General features: G+C 36.9%; 1 protein-coding gene across 3 annotated transcripts in view; it reads right to left on the bottom strand.

The window, feature by feature from the left end:
- The window catches only part of nfkb1 (nuclear factor kappa B subunit 1), a 64,449-nt gene that overhangs the window by 19,922 nt on the left and 22,623 nt on the right, over positions 1 to 21,904 (bottom strand). For 2 of the 3 annotated variants that reach the window (XM_062982411.1, XM_062982412.1), the window contains exons 4-11: positions 20,040 to 20,080; positions 17,297 to 17,395; positions 10,928 to 11,076; positions 8,343 to 8,506; positions 7,604 to 7,762; positions 6,504 to 6,608; positions 4,523 to 4,614; positions 3,960 to 4,098 (exon numbers count right to left, since the gene is read on the bottom strand). In XM_062982411.1, coding sequence (XP_062838481.1) covers positions 3,960 to 4,098; positions 4,523 to 4,614; positions 6,504 to 6,608; positions 7,604 to 7,762; positions 8,343 to 8,506; positions 10,928 to 11,076; positions 17,297 to 17,395; positions 20,040 to 20,080 — 948 coding nt within the window. Of the gene's footprint in view, positions 1 to 3,959; positions 4,099 to 4,522; positions 4,615 to 6,503; positions 6,609 to 7,603; positions 7,763 to 8,342; positions 8,507 to 10,927; positions 11,077 to 16,025; positions 16,161 to 17,296; positions 17,396 to 20,039; positions 20,081 to 21,904 lie in introns of those variants that run through there. The other variant, XM_062982413.1, reaches the window with a different exon arrangement.

The following is a 21,904-nucleotide window of genomic DNA, read 5'->3' as shown; positions in this document are numbered from 1 at the left end:
ATTAGATTGCTTTGGACCTCCAGTACAGTCAACTATAGATCTTCCTATCATACTTCACAATTAGCCATATGGCCTGGGGCTAGTGGGAGTTAGCAGAAATAGGAGATGTATTTGTTGATGGTCTGAATTTATTCTTAAAAAACCTGAATTGCATTTACTGTGAATTAGTTCAGCTATTGAAGACAGAATATCTGTAACTCCAGAAATGTCTTCTGTTGATCTAATTAATGTCCCCAAAGAAGACCAGTCAGTTTATGTATAGGCCAAGATATGTTGGACTTTAAAAAAATAAATTCAGATAATCTATATGTTTATTCATGATCTGTGCCTTGTAGTATTTATTCCTGCTGTTTATCTGCAGGATCACCTTTGCAGCAGATATGAATGTGCCTGAGACTAGTGCCAGTCAGAGCAAACTGATCTGGCATAACAGTCTTATATGTTCAATAACTAGATGCGCAATGTGAGAAAAATGTGGAAAGTATTTAAAGACTTGACTGCAGTATGTTTTTTTTTTAAAAAAATTCTCCATGCCAGTTAAACTGCACACTCAATTCACAACTACTGAATTTACAAACGTATATCTATATTTGGGTGTATTCTGAATATGCCCACATATTAAGAAGAAATATGTCTCCAGTCTTAGACAATACCCAATTATTAAACATTATTTTAAAAGTTCACAAAATACTTTATGTATATTTATAGCAAACAAATGAAAGATGGAGCATTTTCTACCATCTGGGCATTTCCCCTGATAATACGCATAGCCAGCACCAGGATAAATCTGGAGGTGTCAAGGGAGTTTTTGAAAGTTTCTGTAAAGTTCAAACATGCACCACAAAGTTTTCTGAGTCCTAAGAGAAGAACTGTGCAGAGTTCATCAATTTCATGCTAAACCTGGAAATTCCCTAGTAACACATCACTTCCTGCCAATTATGATCAGTTATCTAACACCGAACTTCATTGTTCCCTTATTTGTTCGTTTAATCTACGTGCTATTGCTTGTCCCATGCCAAAACTTTCAATCTTGTAAAATGTTTACAGCAGGTTTGATGCATTTCAAACATACATGTCCCAAGACTAGTGGTGGTGTTGCTAGTGGAAATGCCGGGCTACTGCCAATCTAATGGCACTTCTGTTTAGCATATTTCCAGATTGCATACAGGAGTACCCTTATGCAGTTTACTAGAAACGATCCTGTGTCTTGGGAATATATTAAACTGACTAATTAAACATTACTATTTATTGTAATCACTGCACCTTTCTACTATAGTACTTAAGCTTATTAATTACATTGGCATCACAGCCATTATTTATCATAGATCACAAAAGAAACTAATAGAAAGCAATATGCACTAAAAATCTATAATGTACTGGTAGCCAGGGAATGGGAGATAGTTGCTCTCTAAAACTGGATCTGATCAGCAATCTGAGTGCAGCCTAATGAAATAGATACGGTTTTCAAACTCTCCAGAAAAATTACATTCATAGCCTATTCTCTACTGAATTAGCACTCCCCAATCTGATACTCTCCAGATATAAAGATTTACAACTTGTTGTGTGCCTTCAAGTTCTTTCTTACTTATAGTACACATAAGGTAAATCTATCACTCAGTTTTCCTGCCAAGATTTGTTCCTCTGTGGCTTTATTTATTTCATGTCAAAAGCATTGCATAACAAATACATTTTAAAATGATGAAAAAAAGGAAATCACAAGCAACTAAATAGTTTTAGACCAAAAGCGGGCAACAGCAACCGCATTGTCCGTAGCTTTAAACAACTCCTCCTCCGTACATGAGGCAGGACACTGTGGGCAAGCATACATATGCGGGGTTGTTTGTTCTGCTCCACAGTCACACAAGGTGGAGGATTCCTCCAGGTAGTGCCACCTTGCCAAGTTGTCTTTACATCAGCCCACTCCACTTCTGAGTCTGTTCAGGCACTTCCAAGTTGCCCATTCTTGGTTTGCCCCTGGAGGAGGACCCTCATGGGGGGCCATCCAGTTAGAATTGCCAGGTTTAGCTGCCCAGAGGGACACCCTTGCTGCTGCTGGAGGAACAACAAGAGGAGTGGTGGTTCTCATGAAGCCCTTCCTTGATTTGAGTCTGGTGGGAGGAGGCTGATAGTCATGCAGTGGCTGGCTTTCACAATGTTCGACCTTATTTCTCTCGCAGTTAGCAGCAACTTCCCGTCGCACGTCAGGAGAGGCAATGCCAGCTAACTTGTAGAGTTTATCAACAGGTGTATAGATTCTCATAGACTTTATATAGATGACATAAGAGGGAGATTGGTCGATAGTTCCTGGCATTGGAGGCATCTTTACCAGGTTTTAAAATGGCAATGATCTTAGTTTTCCTCCATGCTCTGGGAATCTGTTTGTGTGTCAAGCATTGATTGTAGAATTTCAAAAGCCAGTTTTCAGCTTTGGGGCCCAAGTGTGTTATTTGCTCCATCATCAGGTCCTCTAGGCCAGGTGCTCTACCAGTCTTACATCGCTTGATGGCTTCTGAGTTCTTTCAGATTTAGAGAAGACAACTGGTGGGTTTCAAGTTCTGGCACCCTGTTGATTTTCATCTTCTGCTGCAGTTGGTTTTCCCATTCTGAATTAGCTGGTGAGCTATCTGGTCTGGTGTCACGTTCGCGTGTCCATGGCTGACCAGAGGGTCACTATCCAGGCGTCTCAGCAATTGCCAGGCTTTTTGGCTACTCTTGGACATGTCCAGGTTCTCAAGCAGCTCTATCCAACAGTCTTTCTTAGCATTAGCTAAGGCTGTAGATAGTTTTTGGCCTGCTGCTATAGTCCCATCACCGTATGGATTCTCTTGAAATAGTCTGAGATATTCCTGTAGCTGATTTATCTGTGGCTAAGACAGTGTAATTTGCCTAAGGTTACCCAGTTGGTTTCCATAGCCAGTAGGTCAATTCATGTATGTTCTTCACTGCTATGCAAAGTGAAGGTCCATAAACCAGTGAAAATCCTTAGCAGATTTTAGAAAACTATTCTAATACAATAATAATATAACAGAAATATGATACCAGGCCCTACCGCCAAATCAAACAGCTTGAGAAGTATTGCTTCACACCACTTCATGAAAGCCAGTACTGACAGAGGAGATAGACAACCATGTCATAATCTAAAGTAGTTTGGCATGAAAGTTTTATAGATGTTTTATACAAGGGAAACATGCTCCAACACACATTGTCTTCATGAATGGCTGACAGATAAAGAATAAACCACTCCTTCACAAGTGGCAAAATAAAGATACCTATACCATGCCAAGTATTCCCACTCCCATCAGGAAGAAATGATCGAACAACAGGTCTGTGCAGTTTCTATCTTCTTCTGAAGAAAAAAGCAGTGGCAAAGGTCCCTCCTTATACCTTAATAAATAATACTATTCTTTTTTGCTCAACAAATTCCATTTTATATTACATATTGTTGCTTTCCTCTTTCTTTAGCTGGATTACAAATCCCTTCATACTCACCACTATGATTAGAACCCAAATCTGGGTGGCATCAGGCTCAAGAAGTATGGTTTAAATAGCAGTTTATTTTTGTGCAGAAGCTATTCTGATCTAATTTTCCTGCATAAGTATATGGCTCCGTAATACATTTGTCATCACTGGAGCAGAAAAAGCTTCACAGTTATGGTCACATGTAATGAAGCACAGTGCTACATACAAATATACACATGATACATGCATACAAAACACTGATTTCAGGCCTCCCTTGGACCCGATGTTTATTAGTATATCAATTCTGTTGAGGGGACATAGTGAATATTATTTATTATTTCTGGGGGAAATAGTAAAGTATAACTTATATACTATATGAACATTAGCAAGTATACTCATTACACAATGTTATGAAATATAGAAAAATTCCCATATCAATAGCATTCTAAAAATCTGTATTTCTTTTTTTATGGACAAAACAAATAATACTAATACATTACCTTTGATTTCAGGGTAGTATAGGAAAGGCTTTGGTTCACTTGTCTCCAGATCCGATTTGCGCCGTAGTTGGACAAAAACAGATGCTGGTTTTGTAATATTGACATCTCTATATTTTGGTGTTTTGAATACAATGGCAAACTGTAGGTTAATATGAAATTGACAATTAGATATAACAACAGACATTTGTCTACATAATTGTCACATTTTTTCTACCCATCGCCCAAAGATAGTACAACAGCACTTTTGGTTATATATCACCTATTATGTTTGCTGAACAATTAGAGTGACTTCCTACTTACTGCTTATGTTGCAATAGCCCTTTCAAACACTGAAAGCCTGAGAACTGTTCATAACATGATGAAGATGAGAAGAGTCTTGTTTCAGAAAAGAAAGAAAAAACCCTACTTGTCTCTTTTTTTTCCTAAAGACAACCATCTCCCCAAGACAAACTGAAGGCAACACAGCAGTAAAATATATCAGACCACAAACATGGTTACAAATTAACCAAAGTCAATATTATTTGCATGCATAATTATTAATACATCTTGACAACTGAACCTACCTGTCTATGTACATCGGTAGGTGAAAAGTCTCCAAACCCTTCCCAGACACCACCGTTTTCATCTTCTTCATAAAAGCGGATCTGAATATCATCTGTATTGATGACACAAGTTTCCAACCAGTTATGATATATGTTAATCCTTTGCCTGACTGTGTTAGATAGGCAGTTTCAGTCTAGATTGAAAAGTTAACTGTATGGATCACTCAACTGCCATTTTATATCATCTTTGCTAGTTTTGTTGTCACATGTTTTGAACGGATGGCCCTTGTGGTTTCTTCCAACTGTATGATTATATTTTGTGGAGATTTCAATGATGCTTCCTTGGACTTTAAAATTAGCTAGAATAATGGATTTGTATTCTGATTCATCTCGAGAGTCCTAAAGATCTGGTGCCAAGACACATTTATGTCCACATCCTACAGTAGAAGTATGTTTGTCCAATCAAAACAGATCTTGATGACTTGATCTGCTTCTCTGTACTCACCCAACTGTTATGTGGAATAATATGCCTTTTACATCTTTTCTTAGTTGTAATTGAATTGCAGATCTTTTCCCCATAGAAACTCACTTAACTCCTGCGTTTATGTGGGTAAAGGCGTTGCTGTTATAAAGGGCTTTGGGGATAATGGAGTATTAGTTAATTCTATGCCTTATCAGCTTCCCAGTGAAATGCTATCAATTTTTAGAACAATTTGCTTCTGTATTGTGTGCATATAAGACATGTGATATGCACATAAATAGGTTGGCTTCCCTCACTCCACAATTTTAACACAGCGAAGAAAGAAGGAATGTGAAATACTGATGCAAGATGTTTCACAAACATATTGCATCAATAACCATAAAAATGAAAACTGGTGTTTAGTATGAACAGGCAGCACTGTCATTTGTACAATAAGGAAAAATTCTGAACAACAGCATGATAAAAATAAATCTAAGGAAACTATGTTATGGTAAAATAATAACAGATGGACACTCTATCTTCCATCCTTTGATTGGGACGTCTTTATCAAAAACGTTTCCTAAGACATTCATGATATATTTAAATGATCAATGACAGAGATTTCAATAAATGAGCTCATAAGGGGAAACCATATCTAAGTAAAGGGAAACCCCCACTTTGGGGTTTCCATTTACTCTGTCTTTTTCAAGCAATTAATATAAACTTTTCATTTCCTTTTCCTGGATCAGGAATGACGTTCTCAGAGTTCAAGAAAGTTGATCACAAAATATCAAAGCAAATTCTGTTCCTCTTTTATCAACTTTAGTCCAAGTTGGAATAATACAAAATAGACTTGATTATTAATTTTTTTTTGCAGAATGCATAGGCTGCTTTTTCGCCATATGCCACATGCCAGGAAACATCATTTGTGTGTGCGCGCATGCACACACACACACACACACACATATTGTGTAATGTAACACTGCAATATCAACATAGCAAAACACCAGGACAGATACTGTATTCATTCCAAAAACTGAAGAAAAAACTGAACATAACACTGTCACAAACCATTGACGCAAAGATTAAACAAAATGTTTTACAATACTCTTACTTTACTAGAATGTCAAATAAAACCTAACAATAGTGACATTTGTTTCAATGACAGTTACCAACACATATCTCTGGTATTGAACAATGTCACAAATTAATAGTAGGAATGTGCTGGAAAACACTGGTCCCTAATTATTTTTACATTTTCTTTATTTCCATAATTTTACTAAAATCTTGAATGTAAGTGTGATCAGGAAGACGCAGTTACCTCCAAAATCAACTCATTACAGAATGGGATTTATAGGGTGTTAAGCCACATCTGTAGAAAAGGCTAACAGGTTAATAATTTGACAAGCTTAATTAGCTAATTGTTTCTAGGTTTAATAGCCTTCAGTCTTAATCTGACATTCTTATCAGAAGATCACACTTACACCCAGTGATTATACAAACATGCTCAAACACGAGAAGTGTAGCCTCCCAAGGTCTCACCTTTCTGAACTTTGTCACAAAGAAGGTAAATTTCTTCTCCACCTGTCACACAGCCTGCTGTGCGATCCATCCGGACAATTTTTAAGTTGGATGCATTAGGGGCTTCTAATGGATATAAAGAAACAGGAAAATCATTACTATTCTAGTAAGAGGAATTTTTTCCTCTCCCCCTTTTGCAATGTTGTGTTTTCAGTTAGTAAAAACTCAACAACAAAATAAATATAATGGTTAGAAACAAATAGCAAATGCTGGGAGATTTGCCTCATCTTTTCCATATTATTTTACAGCCACAGTGAAAGCCATAATACAAAGATTATTACATGATTTCAGCATAGTGAAAATATCGACTAGGGTATCCACTAAACAATCACTACACAAATACTAAAAGTCATGGCAATGCAATACATGAGAAATGCTGAATATGCAGAATTTTTCCTTCCTTGCAAAATAATAAATAGTCAGCAATACATAATGCTTCTCTGCATTGACACACTACTCTGAGTGCATAACTTCACACCTAAAATGGGTACAGAGGTGGAAATCTGCTCTCACTACCATAAGGTGTATATACATCTGTTCCTCATAGTCTAAAAAAAGTCACTCTGCATGTATAGCACAATCTACATGTGCATTCCATTTCTTCTTCAGTGTAACAACATATGGCCCTGAATCATTCTGCACTGAGAGAAGAAACTTAAAATTTCTCCCCTTCTGGAGATATCATCTTCCTAATCCTCCTCTGTATGGTAAGTATCAAAATATCTCAATTGGTACCCATGGAGTTGTTTTTTTTGTAAATCCTCTCAGGTATGAATACTAAAGATATAATCATGTGCTCTAACAAGTGAGTTCTCAATGCTTACAGTTGAAGGGAGAGTAAAGAAAGTAAATCACATAGTTTGGTGCTAAGCTCTCATTTGCTCACTGCAAACTATACTCATGTGCTCTGCATTATGTTCAGTTGATATTAAATGATATTCTACTTTAAAAACATTAAGAGAAGATCTGCCTTTATATGCAGCTTTAATGATTAAACAAAAAATGAAACAACTAGTGGACTGGGATTTAGCCACAGAATGAAGAGGAGATAAGACACTCACTGCTATCGTATATAGGATCAGATAGGACAGGTTGAAGTCTTCTTGTAAAACTGCCAGTGCTGTCAGGAAGGAATGCTGTGAACATAAGCCGCACAACACTAAGGTCCATTTCTTTTGTCTGATGAAGTGCTGCCTGATGAATAATTTCCCGTTCTCGTTCTGCAACCAATGAAAAAGGAAGTTGAATGATTATGGCTGTGTGTCTGGAATGGAGGCATAAGGTGGCAATAACACATGTGTCTGACAGAGAGAGAGGAAGAGGTTGAATTAAGACGAGTCTCAGCCATTTCAGCAGACAAATGAAGGGCTTGTTGTAAAGTATGCATTACATGAAATGACTCTGTACTTCCCCATACTAAACAATAGAACTTAAGCATTCCTCCCTAACTTCCCTAAATCAACCAAACAAATACATAAAAAGCAGGTTGAACAAAATAAAAAATACATAGCTGGTGATCAGGAGTGTGAGACATTTGTAAACTGAACAATAATGTGTGCGGTTCTAACACAGAAATAAGCTTTATTTTCTGTTTTATTTTACTTTATGTTAGAAACTGCTTCAGAAACTTCCTCTCCTTCAATTAAATACAATTTCTCATTCAAGAAATACTATAAACAGGAGAAAACATATAAAGTGGAGAGGGAACATCTTATATACCACAGAAACTAGAGTTGATAGAAACAAGAAGATTTTTAGTTTATAAAGCTATTTTATCTAGATGTGAACATCTTTACTCACCTGTTAGCTGCCTCTCCCCTCCACTTTCTGCTTGTATATAGTTTAGATCAGGGTGTACTAGGAGTCCGGGATTATATCCCCTTTTACAGGCATCTATCATGCGCGTTTCCAATGTATCTAAGACTCTCTTCTTTGTAACATGTAGTATTCCAAGATTTGGAAACCTACACAAAAGCATAGGATAATTATTTCTAGAGATTCTATGCTATGTCTCATGTTCTAGAGCTTGCTGTTCTTCATTTCCATATTTCATATTTGTTTTAGTCCCTAGCCTCCAACTACAAGGGAAATGGGATTGTTAAAATGCGACTGCCATGTTTGAGATTACTGTTGTACATCAAAGTACTGCAATGGTTCAAGCATTCAAAAAGGCCAAAAGATCTAGATTCAAATGCTCATTTTAGTAGTAAAGACTACTGGCTGATCTTGGGCCCAGTCACTATCTTCCAGCCAATCTACTTCACATTACTGTTATGATAAGATAATAAAATGTGGGAGGGAAACATGTACACACTTCTTTACAGGAATTATGGCCTTATAAATGTAAATAAATGGCAAAGAACATTTGTTTTGTTTCAAACCTTCATCACCAATGAACAAAAGAAAGAGAGTAAAATCATTATTGGCTCCTAAAAGGGCAAATTTATTATTTCAGAATGCCTGAGTAGTGGTAACAGGCAGATACGTAACAGGAAATATGACAAATCTTTCAAGATTAGAAGCCAAATCTTCACAGAAGAAATCTGAAATTTGCACTCAAGCTATTGGCAAGTTGGGTCTTAACATCAAAAGCAGGACGCTTTCATATCTTAAAAGCAGCTTCTGTCTCACCATTCTTTTCAAGACTGACATATACGCTCTAAAAATCTGAGCAAAAGACATCAAACCAGTGCTTAATGAAAACCTGGCCCAGTCCTGGAAACAGTGCCATTCGCATGTTATTTGAACAATTTATTTCAAAAGGGAAGTAGCTTAACTAAGATTTAGTATTGTCTTTTTTGCTTTACAGTTGGAACATAAAACTCTAAGCAGCCCAGTATTCCTAATCTTTATGTCAACTTCATACTGTTATGAACACTGCTAGAGCAAGCATGACAGTTAACTTGATCCAGGATTGAGAACACTAATTCAGCAGACACATTAGCTCCAAAATAGTGAAAACAATGTCTTCCAAATTTTTGGACTACAACTCCTACAACTCCCTAACCTCTGACCATGCAAACTGGGCCTCATGGAGAACTGTAGCCCAGATATCTGGAGGCCATCATATTGCAGGGGCAGATGCAAACCAGGTTAGGACTTTTAAAATAGGTGTATACAAAATGGAATTTCCCTAGGTGTAACTTCCATGACATTCCTGTTTCTTATTCAAATATTAAAAGATGCAAGAGTTTACCTTCTTTTGCACCTGGTCACGTTACCAGCTTAAACTTTGCAAATGGGAGAATAGTAGGAAGAAGAGTGGAGAGAACAAGAGGATCCAAAAAGCCACAAGTAAACATTTTCAGTTTGTCCTGAAAGTTGCTGAGAACAGCTTCCAATAAACGAGAAGCAATGAAGTGGGAATCAGAAAACCCATGTGTAATCAAAATACTTTGGCATCCACACAAGAACTATTAAATCCCAGGTGTGCATCATGCTATTATTGACTGAATAGCCTTGGGCATTTGGTTAACTCTCAGCCTGAAATTTCTATCTGAAATACAGATTACTTTCACAGAAGAATTATGACGATAAATAAAAACCATGCTTTCTTCAAAAAGCAAACAAAACACATTTAATTAAAGTTATTGTTTACATTTATTACATACACTACAATTTCAGCAAAATGGTACACAGATTTCCTCATTTAACTCTACTCTTCTTGGGATACATACAACACTATGGAAATTTCTATTGAGATCTTTAACATTATGTCAAACATTTGCCTCAGGTGCACGCAGCTAAATGTTTTGTTTCTCTGCCATGATAAAATTACCAACTCCAATTGGGTATGCAAGCAAAAAACTAACAAACCACAAAAGACTCCTTTGATACATCAAAGAAACAATGGATTCTACTGTGAAGTGTCAGCTTCTTTTGTTACTGCGGTGAATTTTGCGGGTTGCTTCCACTTGGTCCGTGCAGAGCACATCTAAGAAGCAGTCTGGTCTTTCTACTTACACTTCTAATACCTGATGACTCTGTTCAAACTTGACAAAAAAACATGCTTTGGGCATTAGGTGCTTGAATGCTTCCTATTCTCCTGGCAGTCAAATTTTTGCTCTCAATTATTATAGCCACACTGAATGAAATAATAATAGGGTGGTGTCCCGCTAAACTGGAAATGAGGAGAAAAATCAGAAGATGTAAGAGAAGGAGAGGATGTGAAATTTGACAGAAGACAATGATCTAGTCGATGCTGCTCACACTGAGGAGAAATAGCTGAGGCACATTCAGTAAAGGAACGGGATTCATACTAAAAAAAAGAAAGAAGAACAGATCTAAAATGTTCCCCAAGAGGGCTTACACAGGTGAGAAATCCATTTGTGTAATTCACAGGAGCACAAAGACAAAATATTTTGCATATATACTAATGTACTTACCCCACAACCATGTCTTTTGGTCCTGCATTTACAGTGCATACGCCTTGTTCACAGTGTTTTCCCACCAAGCTGTGAGCATGAAGGTGGACGTGTTTTCCATTTGTGACTAACTGTACAATAACTTTTGCTGGCCCAGCGTAATTGCAGATCTGTAAGAAGCAGAACAAATACTCTTAGTATGGATCAATTTTTCATTTGTGATTCTGCACTGATATCTGCAACACATTCTATATTGGTGTGGTTAAGAATTTGCTGAGTTACAAAGGCATGTTTTTGAGAGCCTTCAAGTTGTTTCTGACTTATGCTAACCCTATCAAAAGGTTTTCTTGGCTAGATTTGTCCAGGGAGATTACCTTTGCCTTGAAGCCCCCCCCCCCCCCCCCGCCCAATGGTACAGTGGGTTAAACTCTTGTGCCGGCAGGACTGCTAACTTGAAAGTTGAGTTGCTGACTTGAAGATTGCCAGTTTGAATCCAACCCAGGGAAAGCGTGGATGAGCTCCCTCTATCAGCTCCAGCTCTATGTGGGGTCACGAGAGAAGCCTCCCACAATGGTGGTAAAAACATCGAAACATCCGGGCGTCCACTGGGCAACGTCCTTGCAGACGGCCAATTTTCTCACACCAGAAGCAACTTGTAGTTTCTCAAGTTGCTCCTGACATGAAAAAAAATTGCCTTCCTCTGAGGTTGAGAGAGACATCCCCAAAGTAGCCATACAACGCTGAAACCACTACTCAATGCTAGCTCCCTAAAACGCTTTATAAGGTGCAATATTTATCCACATTTTAAAAAATTACAGAATATAACAATTGGAGGCATTTACACCTTAAAATTTAAAATAATGTAAAATAAATGAGATAAAAGTATTTAAAAGAACAATAAGCAGAAAAAGATTTTTTATCCTCAGGTTTTGCTTCAAAAATAGCTCCCATAATAGCACACAACACATGTTATTCTTAATGATCTTTTAGATGTTTTGCAATTTTTTGTTAGGATTTCATGAATTATGTGCAAAAATTCCCCCAAGTGAAAATTCGAATACTTGTTTAAATGCAAGAATGAAAAGCTTTTTCCCCTCATCAAATATTTTATTTTCTGCAAACGTATTGACTTCTGCATTTTAAAAAACCCCCACATTTTTCTTTAATGTAAAATCCTTGAGGGGAAAAATCTGAGTATGTATGTATGTATGTATGTGTCCTAGTCATGGCCCCGGTATCTGTATAGTCTGTTAAATTTGTGTTTACGCTTTGTTCCATCCATTCTCTTTACTCGGCGCTTGGCTGCAGGCCCTGGCAGGCCCGTGCACACGAGCCTGCCAGGCAATGCAGCTGAGCGCCAAGACAGGTATCTCGTCATTAAATCTGTACCTTAGAGACCCATTATTCCAGCCAATGATACAATTCATTAAAAATCACAAGAGTTATTTTTTTCCTTCCAAACTTGACAATCTTATTGTATGTCCCAATCTCTGTTTAATTTTCTATGGCTGCAGTCTGTGTATTTTCTTAACAGATGTACATCAACATCATCATTTGTGGGGTGGGGTGGGGGGAGAGACAGAGTAAGAAAATCAGCCCTTGAAGGCAGAGATGAGATGGAGAAATACTGTGGTAATTTTTATGACACTGGCAATATAAGAAGTCCTTAATCCCATTGTGTTTAACATTTAGCTGACATGAATACTTCATCCTAGTTGAGAGAAAGTTTGGTTTCATTACAGCTGAATATAAGTTTGAGTCATAATGTGACATTTTTTTTAAAAAAAAGGAGTTTCAGGCCATATGAACAGCTTTCATATCCTACTTGCCATTTTATGGTTTCAGCTGCACTTCAAATTTACTTTTTTTTTGTTTACTAATACAAATGCTATAATTCCAGAAGAAAAATTAAATACATATATAGCAGACAGACAATAAAATAAAATGATGGCATGCAAAGTGAACACAACCCACTTGTTCCACAGGTTCCCCACCTTCACAGTGTAGACCTATCATCCATCCTCAGTTAGTTAATGCATAGGGGAGCATACCCAAGCAGGGCAATTTTATGTTGAGGAACAGGGCTGAGCATACTTCCAATTATCTCCTTCTACCCCTTCTCTTTGTATAAGCTTCCCCTGCATGGACCCCACAGGTTAATCCTTTTTATACTTACTTGCCAAAACTGCATTTCCAGGCTCAGAAATTAGGCTTGCATTATGTTAATTTTTAGTTGTCTTCCCACATACTGTACGTATGTATAAGCAAACTGCAGGTTTTGGGGCCAAAACTATGTATTTTGATATGACCCATGGATAAGTTGAGAGTCATTTCACAAAGAGAGGAAAGCACCAATGCTACCTTATAGGGGGTCAATTGTCCCTGGTTACCATTGCCATTTTCCTGCCCAGGCATTCAAAAAGGCCAAAAGCAGCACCATGGTTGAAATATTAGATGGGCTTGGTTCTCCTTTTAGGTTCTCTTGAGATGGATGACATGCAGCCCTCCAGGTGTTTTGGACTTCAACTCCCAGAATTGCTGATCATTGAACAAGCTGGCTAGGGCATGTGGGAGTTGTAAACCCAAACACCTGGAGGACCCCAGGTTGAAGAGATCACGTTTCACAATGCTACTCAGAGAAGGGGATGGTTCCTTTTATCTGCTAAGAATTAACTTAGTCACACTAACTCATGGATAGGTCAACCCAGGTCTTGGAGGTTGATTATTTGACTAAAATTTCTAGACTTATACATGTGTATATAAGGTACTTTGCTTCCCTATTCTAGTAAAGGAGTATGAAACTATAAATGCCCAGATGTTCATAAACCACTGATTCAGCTGCACACTGAGCACTATACTGATGTGTAGGAATATCTTGCTATTTCACAGATTGTAAGGCTCTCTATAGCACTAATTTGCTTTGTTCGCCATTTTATATAAGGGGCACCATTTTGCTATGTCATTACAGTCAGTTTTTCATATCCATGAATTCAATCATCCACTTCTTGAAAATATTCCCCTCACCAGAAAAAATTCCAAAAGACAATCCTTGATTTTCCCACTTCATATAAAGGATATAATTTAACTATGTTATAATGGGACTTGGGAATCCACTGCTTTTAATATCCACGGCGGGGGCAGTATTGGAGCTAAACCCCCTCAGCTCATAAGCCATCTATGGATGGCCATCTGTTAGGGGTACTTTGATGGTGCTTTTTCTGCATGGCAGGGAATGAACTAGATGACCCATGTGGTCTCTTCCAACACTATCATTCTATGATTCTGTCTTCCTTTCAGAGATTTCTTTTTAGTTGTATGACATGTTTTTCACCCTTTCTACAGTGTCTTGCTGTCTTTGGGCTTCCCATTTTTTAGGCTTCCTTCTGGTCTGGACCTCTTAGCAATCTTTGCCATTTTCATTTGAAAGATGTTAATCTCAGCCAACTTTTCTTTGATTCTGTGAAGATGGATGGAACACTGCTTTGGTTCTTGCACAACTAAATATGCTAAGCCTTCTATCAGTTCAGTCCAGCCAAGCCATGCCAGAGGCTTTGCTAAAGTACTAGGGACAAATATTCAAGTTGGAATGTATTGCCATAGAATGTAAAAAAACTGTTTACCAAAATGCACAAAAGCAAATCTAGAAAAACTTAACAAATATCAATTGAAACTAAAGGCAGAATTCTCATTTAAGAGAACAATTTGGAATTATAGCCATATAATGCGACTTTTGTTCTGAATGTCCTGTGATTGCTCTCAGCATATAACCAAAGTTCAAATGCCTTGGGGTAATCATAACAACTAATTCTGCTCCATAACGTAGCTTTTCTGGCTACCTGCGTGTAAAATACACTATACCACAAAGGCTATGTTGACCGACCATTATTTAGAGCACTGTGCTAAGCCTATGAAAGGTATTCTCATTTATGAAAAAGAAGCAGCTTCAGGGGCAGGAGGAAAGCAGATGGTAGGGAAATGGTATATAAAATATTTCTCTTTTCTAGTGGCTAAACTTGAAATCAAGGACAGGCACCAACAAGTCAGTAAAGTAGCCTTGGGGAACTTCCCCAAATATTTCTGCCAGCCTCTTCCAACAGGTGTTGCCATGGAAGGATGTATACATATTCCAAGACTCTAAACGTAACCTATTCAAATATGTAAAATCTATTCATCAATGAGCTCCCGACAGGCAGGTATATGTCAGTCAACAAAGCAGATGCATTCCTGGATTTACTTGTTTAACAGAAAATTTGGTACCAGTGATAGAAATTATTTAGAAAGTATAAAAATAGATTTCTATATCACCAAAATGTGGACAACTTCAACATGTTCAATCAAAACTAAAACATATGCATAGATAAAACCTTGCACAAGTAAGCAGATCATTTTGAACCATCTTCCAAAATGTATCCAGACATTTTTTTTTCTTTTACCACTAAACATTTTATTATGATTTCCATTTTAGTGGTCAAACTTACAAATCAATGATTCCTTTAAATATGTTGGAGGTAACTGCTGAGTTCAGTTTACCTTCTTTCTCCTTTTCTCTTTTTTCCTTTTCATGTATGTTCACTAAAGATGGCAGCGCCTGTTTACTATTTATTTTTTTGTAGTAAGGCACAAAAACTACAGTACGATTAGCTGCAGTAGAAGTTCATTCTTTCCCAGCAAAAGCTTTACGTGATTTACTGCAAACAGGCTACTGTGTCCAATCCTTTTTCATCATCTTCCCAACACTGATGATACTAAAAATCTTGCAGCCAGACAGATAATGAAGGAAACTTGGTCTGAATAGCAAGAAAAGGCTTTGCAAAAAGGAGCTTCTCTGTCATACGTGTATATTAAAGTCAAGCTCAATCTGACTGAGGTAGCCATATTCGTGTATTCACAAATCCATTCCATTCATATATGTGAGGGATACTTTTGGAGGGGAGAAGACAAAGTGATAGATTGAGAGGATCCTTACCTCTCCATACATAATGTGAGGCACTTTTCTGGGTAGCTTGGCTCACTCCTGATATTGAAGCCAGAGCTGGGAGGAAAAGTGTTTGTAGCAATGGAGTGCAATGAGATAAGGAAGGAGGAAGGTGAAGCCTCAACTCCTATCACCTGCACTTACCTTCTTTGGTAAAAAATAGACCTTTCTTCCCACTCTTGGCTTTATGTTTGAATAGGGCAGACACATGAGCAAACATAGTTGTCTCTGTCACATCTAGTTTGGCCCTAAATGCCACCTTTAAGACATAAGGAAACCAAAGAGATAAGACGTACGTAAAAATATTTGCTCTTTTCTTAGCTATGTTTACTAACTGAAGTACACCATGACTGACAAACTATACACAGTGGCATTGTCTGCACATGTGTTTTAAAAACCTGGGCTAAACCCGTCCTTCTTGGAAAGTTGTACTCAGAAGTGGTGCTGGGGTTTTCCTGTTTAATACCCTGGCCATTGAGATGTGCCTGTTGTGAGCCACCCTGACTCCCCTTCAGGGTGAGAAGGGTGGGATATAAATGAAGTAAGTAAATAAATAAATGTGGTGTCTCTCAGCACTGGGTTGTGTGCCATATGCTGTTCAACATATATATGTAAATCATTAACAAAGGAAAAGACAAGTCTATATGTACTTATTGACAATCTATATTGTATTGTTTTAAAAGACTTCATGAGTATTCTATTCTGTAAAAAGCTCAATGTGCTTTGGCATATACACCGACATGAATGGCATTCTTCAGGGCTATACAAATATCAATAATAAAATAACAGTCAAAACTTAGAACAGGATAAGCCTTAATCCTAGTTACATTCATGTAAAATATCCTGTCACAGAAATATTGTTGTATTTTTCTTTTTTATATCTGTTACAATTGTAGAGTTATTTTTACCACATGGCCAAATGCTGTTTCAGTCATTCTCACATTGCTTTGGTTGCTGAGTTTCTATACAAATGTATTATCTTTTGCAAACTATCTGTGATAAACGGTTTACCCTTTTGCTGCCATTATATGACACCCTCATCTATATTGTATGAACAATACAGACAGAAAACAATAGACGGAAGATACCTATTGCAAAATTCCAGATATCATCCCAGCTAATTTTTTGTGTCAGGAAGTTTCCATTAATATTACAGTTAATTATTATTGTTTCAGATATTTCCATCCCACACATCCAATCCATCTAAAATCAAATGATCCAGCATATCCATTTTTCTGCACAGAAGTTTACACTGAAATGTTTAATAAACTGAATATGATGCAGTGGAATTACTACACACATGTTATCTTTCTAGAAAGTAAATGTTCTCTCCTATTCTCTAAAGTCCCATAATAATGAGCAGTGTAATAATTATAACCATGTGAAATAAAACAGTAAATAAATCACTCACTTACTTTAACCTGTGGATATGATTTCTTATTCTTTTCACTTGAAGCTCCAGGAAGTCCACCATGTGATGGTCCTTCACAAACGTAGCGGAAGCGAAACCCCCTCTAAGATGAGTAATTTTTAAATAGTTAATAATATCCTAGTTTCTTTTTGTATGTGTAAGAAGAGATAAATGATATCATCTTTCTTCTTCTGCTGCCTCTTTTCTGTTCTATTCTGTTAGATACCACATATAGATTCAACATTATAAACATTAAAATTATACAGGCAAATATTTTTAAGGCTGGCATAATATAAGACATGGACAAACCTATTCTAGTATTATGCTGTATCCTAACTGCTATCTTACTTTATTTAAATCTCTCAAGAATTAAAGTCTACCCCATGAAATAAATTGAGTGTTATCCTCTTTTCAAAAAGAAATAAGCACACATGGATGTAGGCTGGTGGCTTCCAAAAAGGAAGGGTGATGAATCTTCTCTGCAGTTTAGTTCAAACTTTAAATGAGCTATCCTAGGTACTGAGCCTTTTTAGGGGAAAGGTTTTAGCATCCTACAAAGCTCCTTTACTCTCAGTCATGACTGCCATGACTTCCATATGTATGTATACCATCAAAAATAAGATATGTATTTGAAGGGCTCTTTAATTCTTGAAAGAGCACATAAGCACAACTTTTTTAGTGTTCAAGATCTTTTCTGCAGCATGTGAATGGGCTCATGCTCCACACAAACTTGGATCAATTACATTCTCTAAGCCTCAATATAACTTTCAAAATTGTGGCAATGATATAAGTACACTGTAAAATACTTTAACTTCTTAACAGAATAAAGAAAAGGTATTGAAACAATACATGATGGAACTACAAGCTTTCACTATATGAGTTCTCACAGTTCATATCCTTTACAACTCACTGGTAGCTATCCTACTCATACAGCAGCCTTCACAATTAGCAATTCAATTCAAAGCTCAGACACCAATCTTTTGTCCAATTCTTGTTTTCACCCCCTGCTTTACATCGGAAATGTTACATTCAATTAAAATAGGCTGAAAAATTTACAGCATTCTAAGGAGTGAAAGCTATCATTTTACAAGGACAAGTTGAAAGACTAGAGCAATCTTTGAAATCCAATTTCATATGGAGTATATGCTGCAAGTCTACTGTAGAAATGCCTTAATTTGTTCTATTTTTTGCTTCCCGTAACTGCTAAATCTGTTCAATTATCCCTGCCTTATTTATAGTTGACTCATGCCATCTTGAACCAATGGTGCTTGTGTCAGCATGACTTCCCCATAGTTTTGTCAGGCATTATCTCCTCTGACTGCCAGTGATTCCTTAGAATCCAAAACACTGGTCTTTATCAATTGTTGGCTGCTCTATTTAATGCGAGATGGGGGATTCAGCCTAGAACCTGCTGCATGCAACGTATGTCTCCCAGAGTGTAGCTTAAGTACAGAAATTTGTCTTCAAGCTACAAGAGTTTCACTGCAATCTGTAAGTTTTCCATGACAGTAAATGAAAGAATAAATGGAAGAATCTTCAATTTGCTTACCCTTGGATTAAACCTCTACCCCATATCCAACCACCTCTTATCACATGATTGAGATATCATTAACTGGGGCCTAGATCAGTGGCAGAGTGCATCTTTGCATGTAGAAAGTTGTAGACTGAATTCCATACATCTCCAATGAAGGCAGGTTACCAACAATTTATAAAAAAAAATTCTGCCTTAGATTCTAGGGAGCCACTATCAGCCTAAGGAATTTCTCGCTAAAGTGATTGTGTTCTGGCATAATCTGTAAAATACTAGTCAGGAGTACTGGGCTTTTGCATTTCCTCCTCCTTCATCCATGCCACTACTTCATGTTAGGACTACAGTTTCTGCCTGAAATAACTTAAGGAACAAAGTGGCAACAGAGAAGCTCCGATCTGCTTGTTTATGGCTTGACCTAATAGGAGAATCATTATTTCATCATCTCTAAAAACTGACATTTTTAGCAACTGATTTTGAATGGATGCTGCAACAGCAAGCAAAAATAGTATTTGCTCATCAGGACAAAATTGAAAGCTATTGGGGGGGGGACTCTTTGGGTTTTAGAGATTCTTGACATGCTCACATTTCACTTTAAGGGTTGTTTCTGTATTCTCCTCATATACCATTGCTATTCTGTCTTTGGGGAAGTATGTGTTCATTGGGTAGAAAACATACCAAACAACTGTGTGCTCAGTCTCTTACCTACACTTTGCCAAAATAATGCTGTGTTACCAAAAATATCCGATGTTTAAATATTGAGAACATTTTTGTAAAAAAAAAAGAGGACAATTTTCCTTTTACAAATATATTTAGACTCCTGCCAGGAAACTTACACAACATATTTCTTCAACAAGATAAAGCATGAGAATCTTGGATGAACTGATTTAACCATATGTCTTATATTTTATATTGTATTTAATTGTTCTTAATTGATTTTATATATTGTTATGATTTTAACTATGTTGTCGGCATCGAATTGTTGCTAATTGTGTAAGCTGCCCTGAGTCCCTCCGGGCGAGAAGGGCGGGATATAAATGCTGGAAATAAATAAATAAATAAACAAAAGAAATATTAAATTAAATTACCTGTAATGAGGTAGATAGACTTTGTATTAAATAAGGTGGCAATGTGTTACTCAACACTATATTTAGTACTTCAACAATTGAGATACTTCAAAGTCTTCATGTATTTTAAAAATGCAAGGGTCTTCTCTTACCTGCTTAGGCTGCTCAACAATTTGAAGGTACGGCCCATCAGCTAATTCAAGGGAAAAGATAAAGAAAAAAATAGGAGTTACAATTTCTAAGAACATTCAGACAGTTACTATTATGAATATGATGCCTTAAGAAAGCAGTCAGATACAAAACACGATCCTGCTCAACAAATGAAGAACTATCTTAAAACACTATAGTAGTGAAATCAAAATCTCATGAAGTCTGCTATATGTAACCATTTTAATAAATTCTGCACAAGTTACCTGAAAAAAAATGTAGTGTAAGTAAGTTACTTGTCAGAAATACTATTTATTTAAAATATGTATCAATCAGTCTACAATAAAGGGTTTCTGGATAAGGTACAAGATAAAATATCTATTGCCTTTAAAACAACCGGTGACTTTTAAAGCAGCAAAAAAAACCAGTATTTAAAAAACAGAGCATTTCAAAGCAGAGATCAATAAATTAAAAATACAACAATAGAAAAAATCAAAGAAATACATTTCTCAGACCTCAATGTTATACTTAAAATAATATTATAATGTAGAAACAGAATCATAGTATCATAGAGCTTAAAGGGGGCCCTATAAACCATCAGATTTGCCCTTCTGCTCAGTGCAGGATCTCCAGCTAAAGAATCCTCAGCAGGTAGCTGGCCACACCTTTTTTAAAAAAAAATATCCCGAGAAAGAAGTCCCACACTAATCTAGTCAGAGGCTCCCATTGCCAAACTGCTCTCAGTTGTCAAAAAGTTCCTTCCAATGCCCAATTGAACTTTACCTTCCTAAAACTCAAAGCCATTAGACCTAGTTTGACCCTGTGACAGCAGAGAACAAACCTGCACCCTCCGCTTTGTAGTAGTCCTTGAAGTATTTTAAGGGTGTATTATGTCACCCCTCAATCTTCTCTTCATCAACATGAACATGTCCAGCTCCTTAAACTTCTCCTCATATGTTAATTCTCCATACCGCTTTTCATCCATGTTGTCCTTCTCTGAACTCATTCCTATTAGTTTATAATCCTTTTTAATATGAGAGGCCCAGAACTGAACACAATACCGTAGGTGAGGCATGACCAGTAGGGGGACTATATCATATCATCTAAATCATTTATAAAAATTTTGAAGTATGTCTGCCACAGAAAAGAACCACGTGACACTCCACTTAAGGCCTTCTTCGGCTGTGAAGAATAGCAAGTGATGACAATTCTTTGAGCACAGTTTCCAACCAATTTTGGATCCACCTGAGGGTGTTTCCATCTATTCCACATTTACTCAGCTTGGTAATCAGAATATAATCGAGGATCTTAACAAATGTTTTGCTGTAATCCAAATAAATGACACCTACAGCATCTACTAAACTTGTGAGTTTGTTTTTGACAAACCCATATTGGCTCCTATTAATCACTGCATTGTCATCAAGATATTTGCAGATGGGTCATACAGGAGGTCAGGCTAAATTTATTTATTTATTTACTCTATTTTTACCCAACTCTATCTCAACCCTGAAGGGGACTCAGAGCGACTTCCAAATTGGGAATAATTCAATGCCACATTAACATAAGGCAAACAAAATACAATATACACTGTGTGTTAAATCATGAAAATCATAAAACATTAACATATAAATACAGAGACAGTCATTGGATGACCAGCCTCATTATAATTCTATTCTGAATTTTACTAGATCCCTCTTGTCTGGGTATTTTAATCTAATGATTCTATCTTTATATTGCTGCTGCAGTCCCCCAACTTATGAAGTTTGACTGAATTGTATTGGTGGTTGTTTGATATTATTACCGTTGTATTAACTTTTGTTTTATTACCTTATTGTGTTTTAACATTTGTATATTGTGCTAATGTAATTGT

This window comes from Anolis carolinensis, chromosome 5 (assembly GCF_035594765.1).
Source record: "Anolis carolinensis isolate JA03-04 chromosome 5, rAnoCar3.1.pri, whole genome shotgun sequence".
NCBI lineage: Eukaryota > Metazoa > Chordata > Lepidosauria > Squamata > Dactyloidae > Anolis > Anolis carolinensis.
Note: the sequence above shows the minus strand (reverse complement) of the source record. Positions and strands in the feature narration are given on the sequence as shown.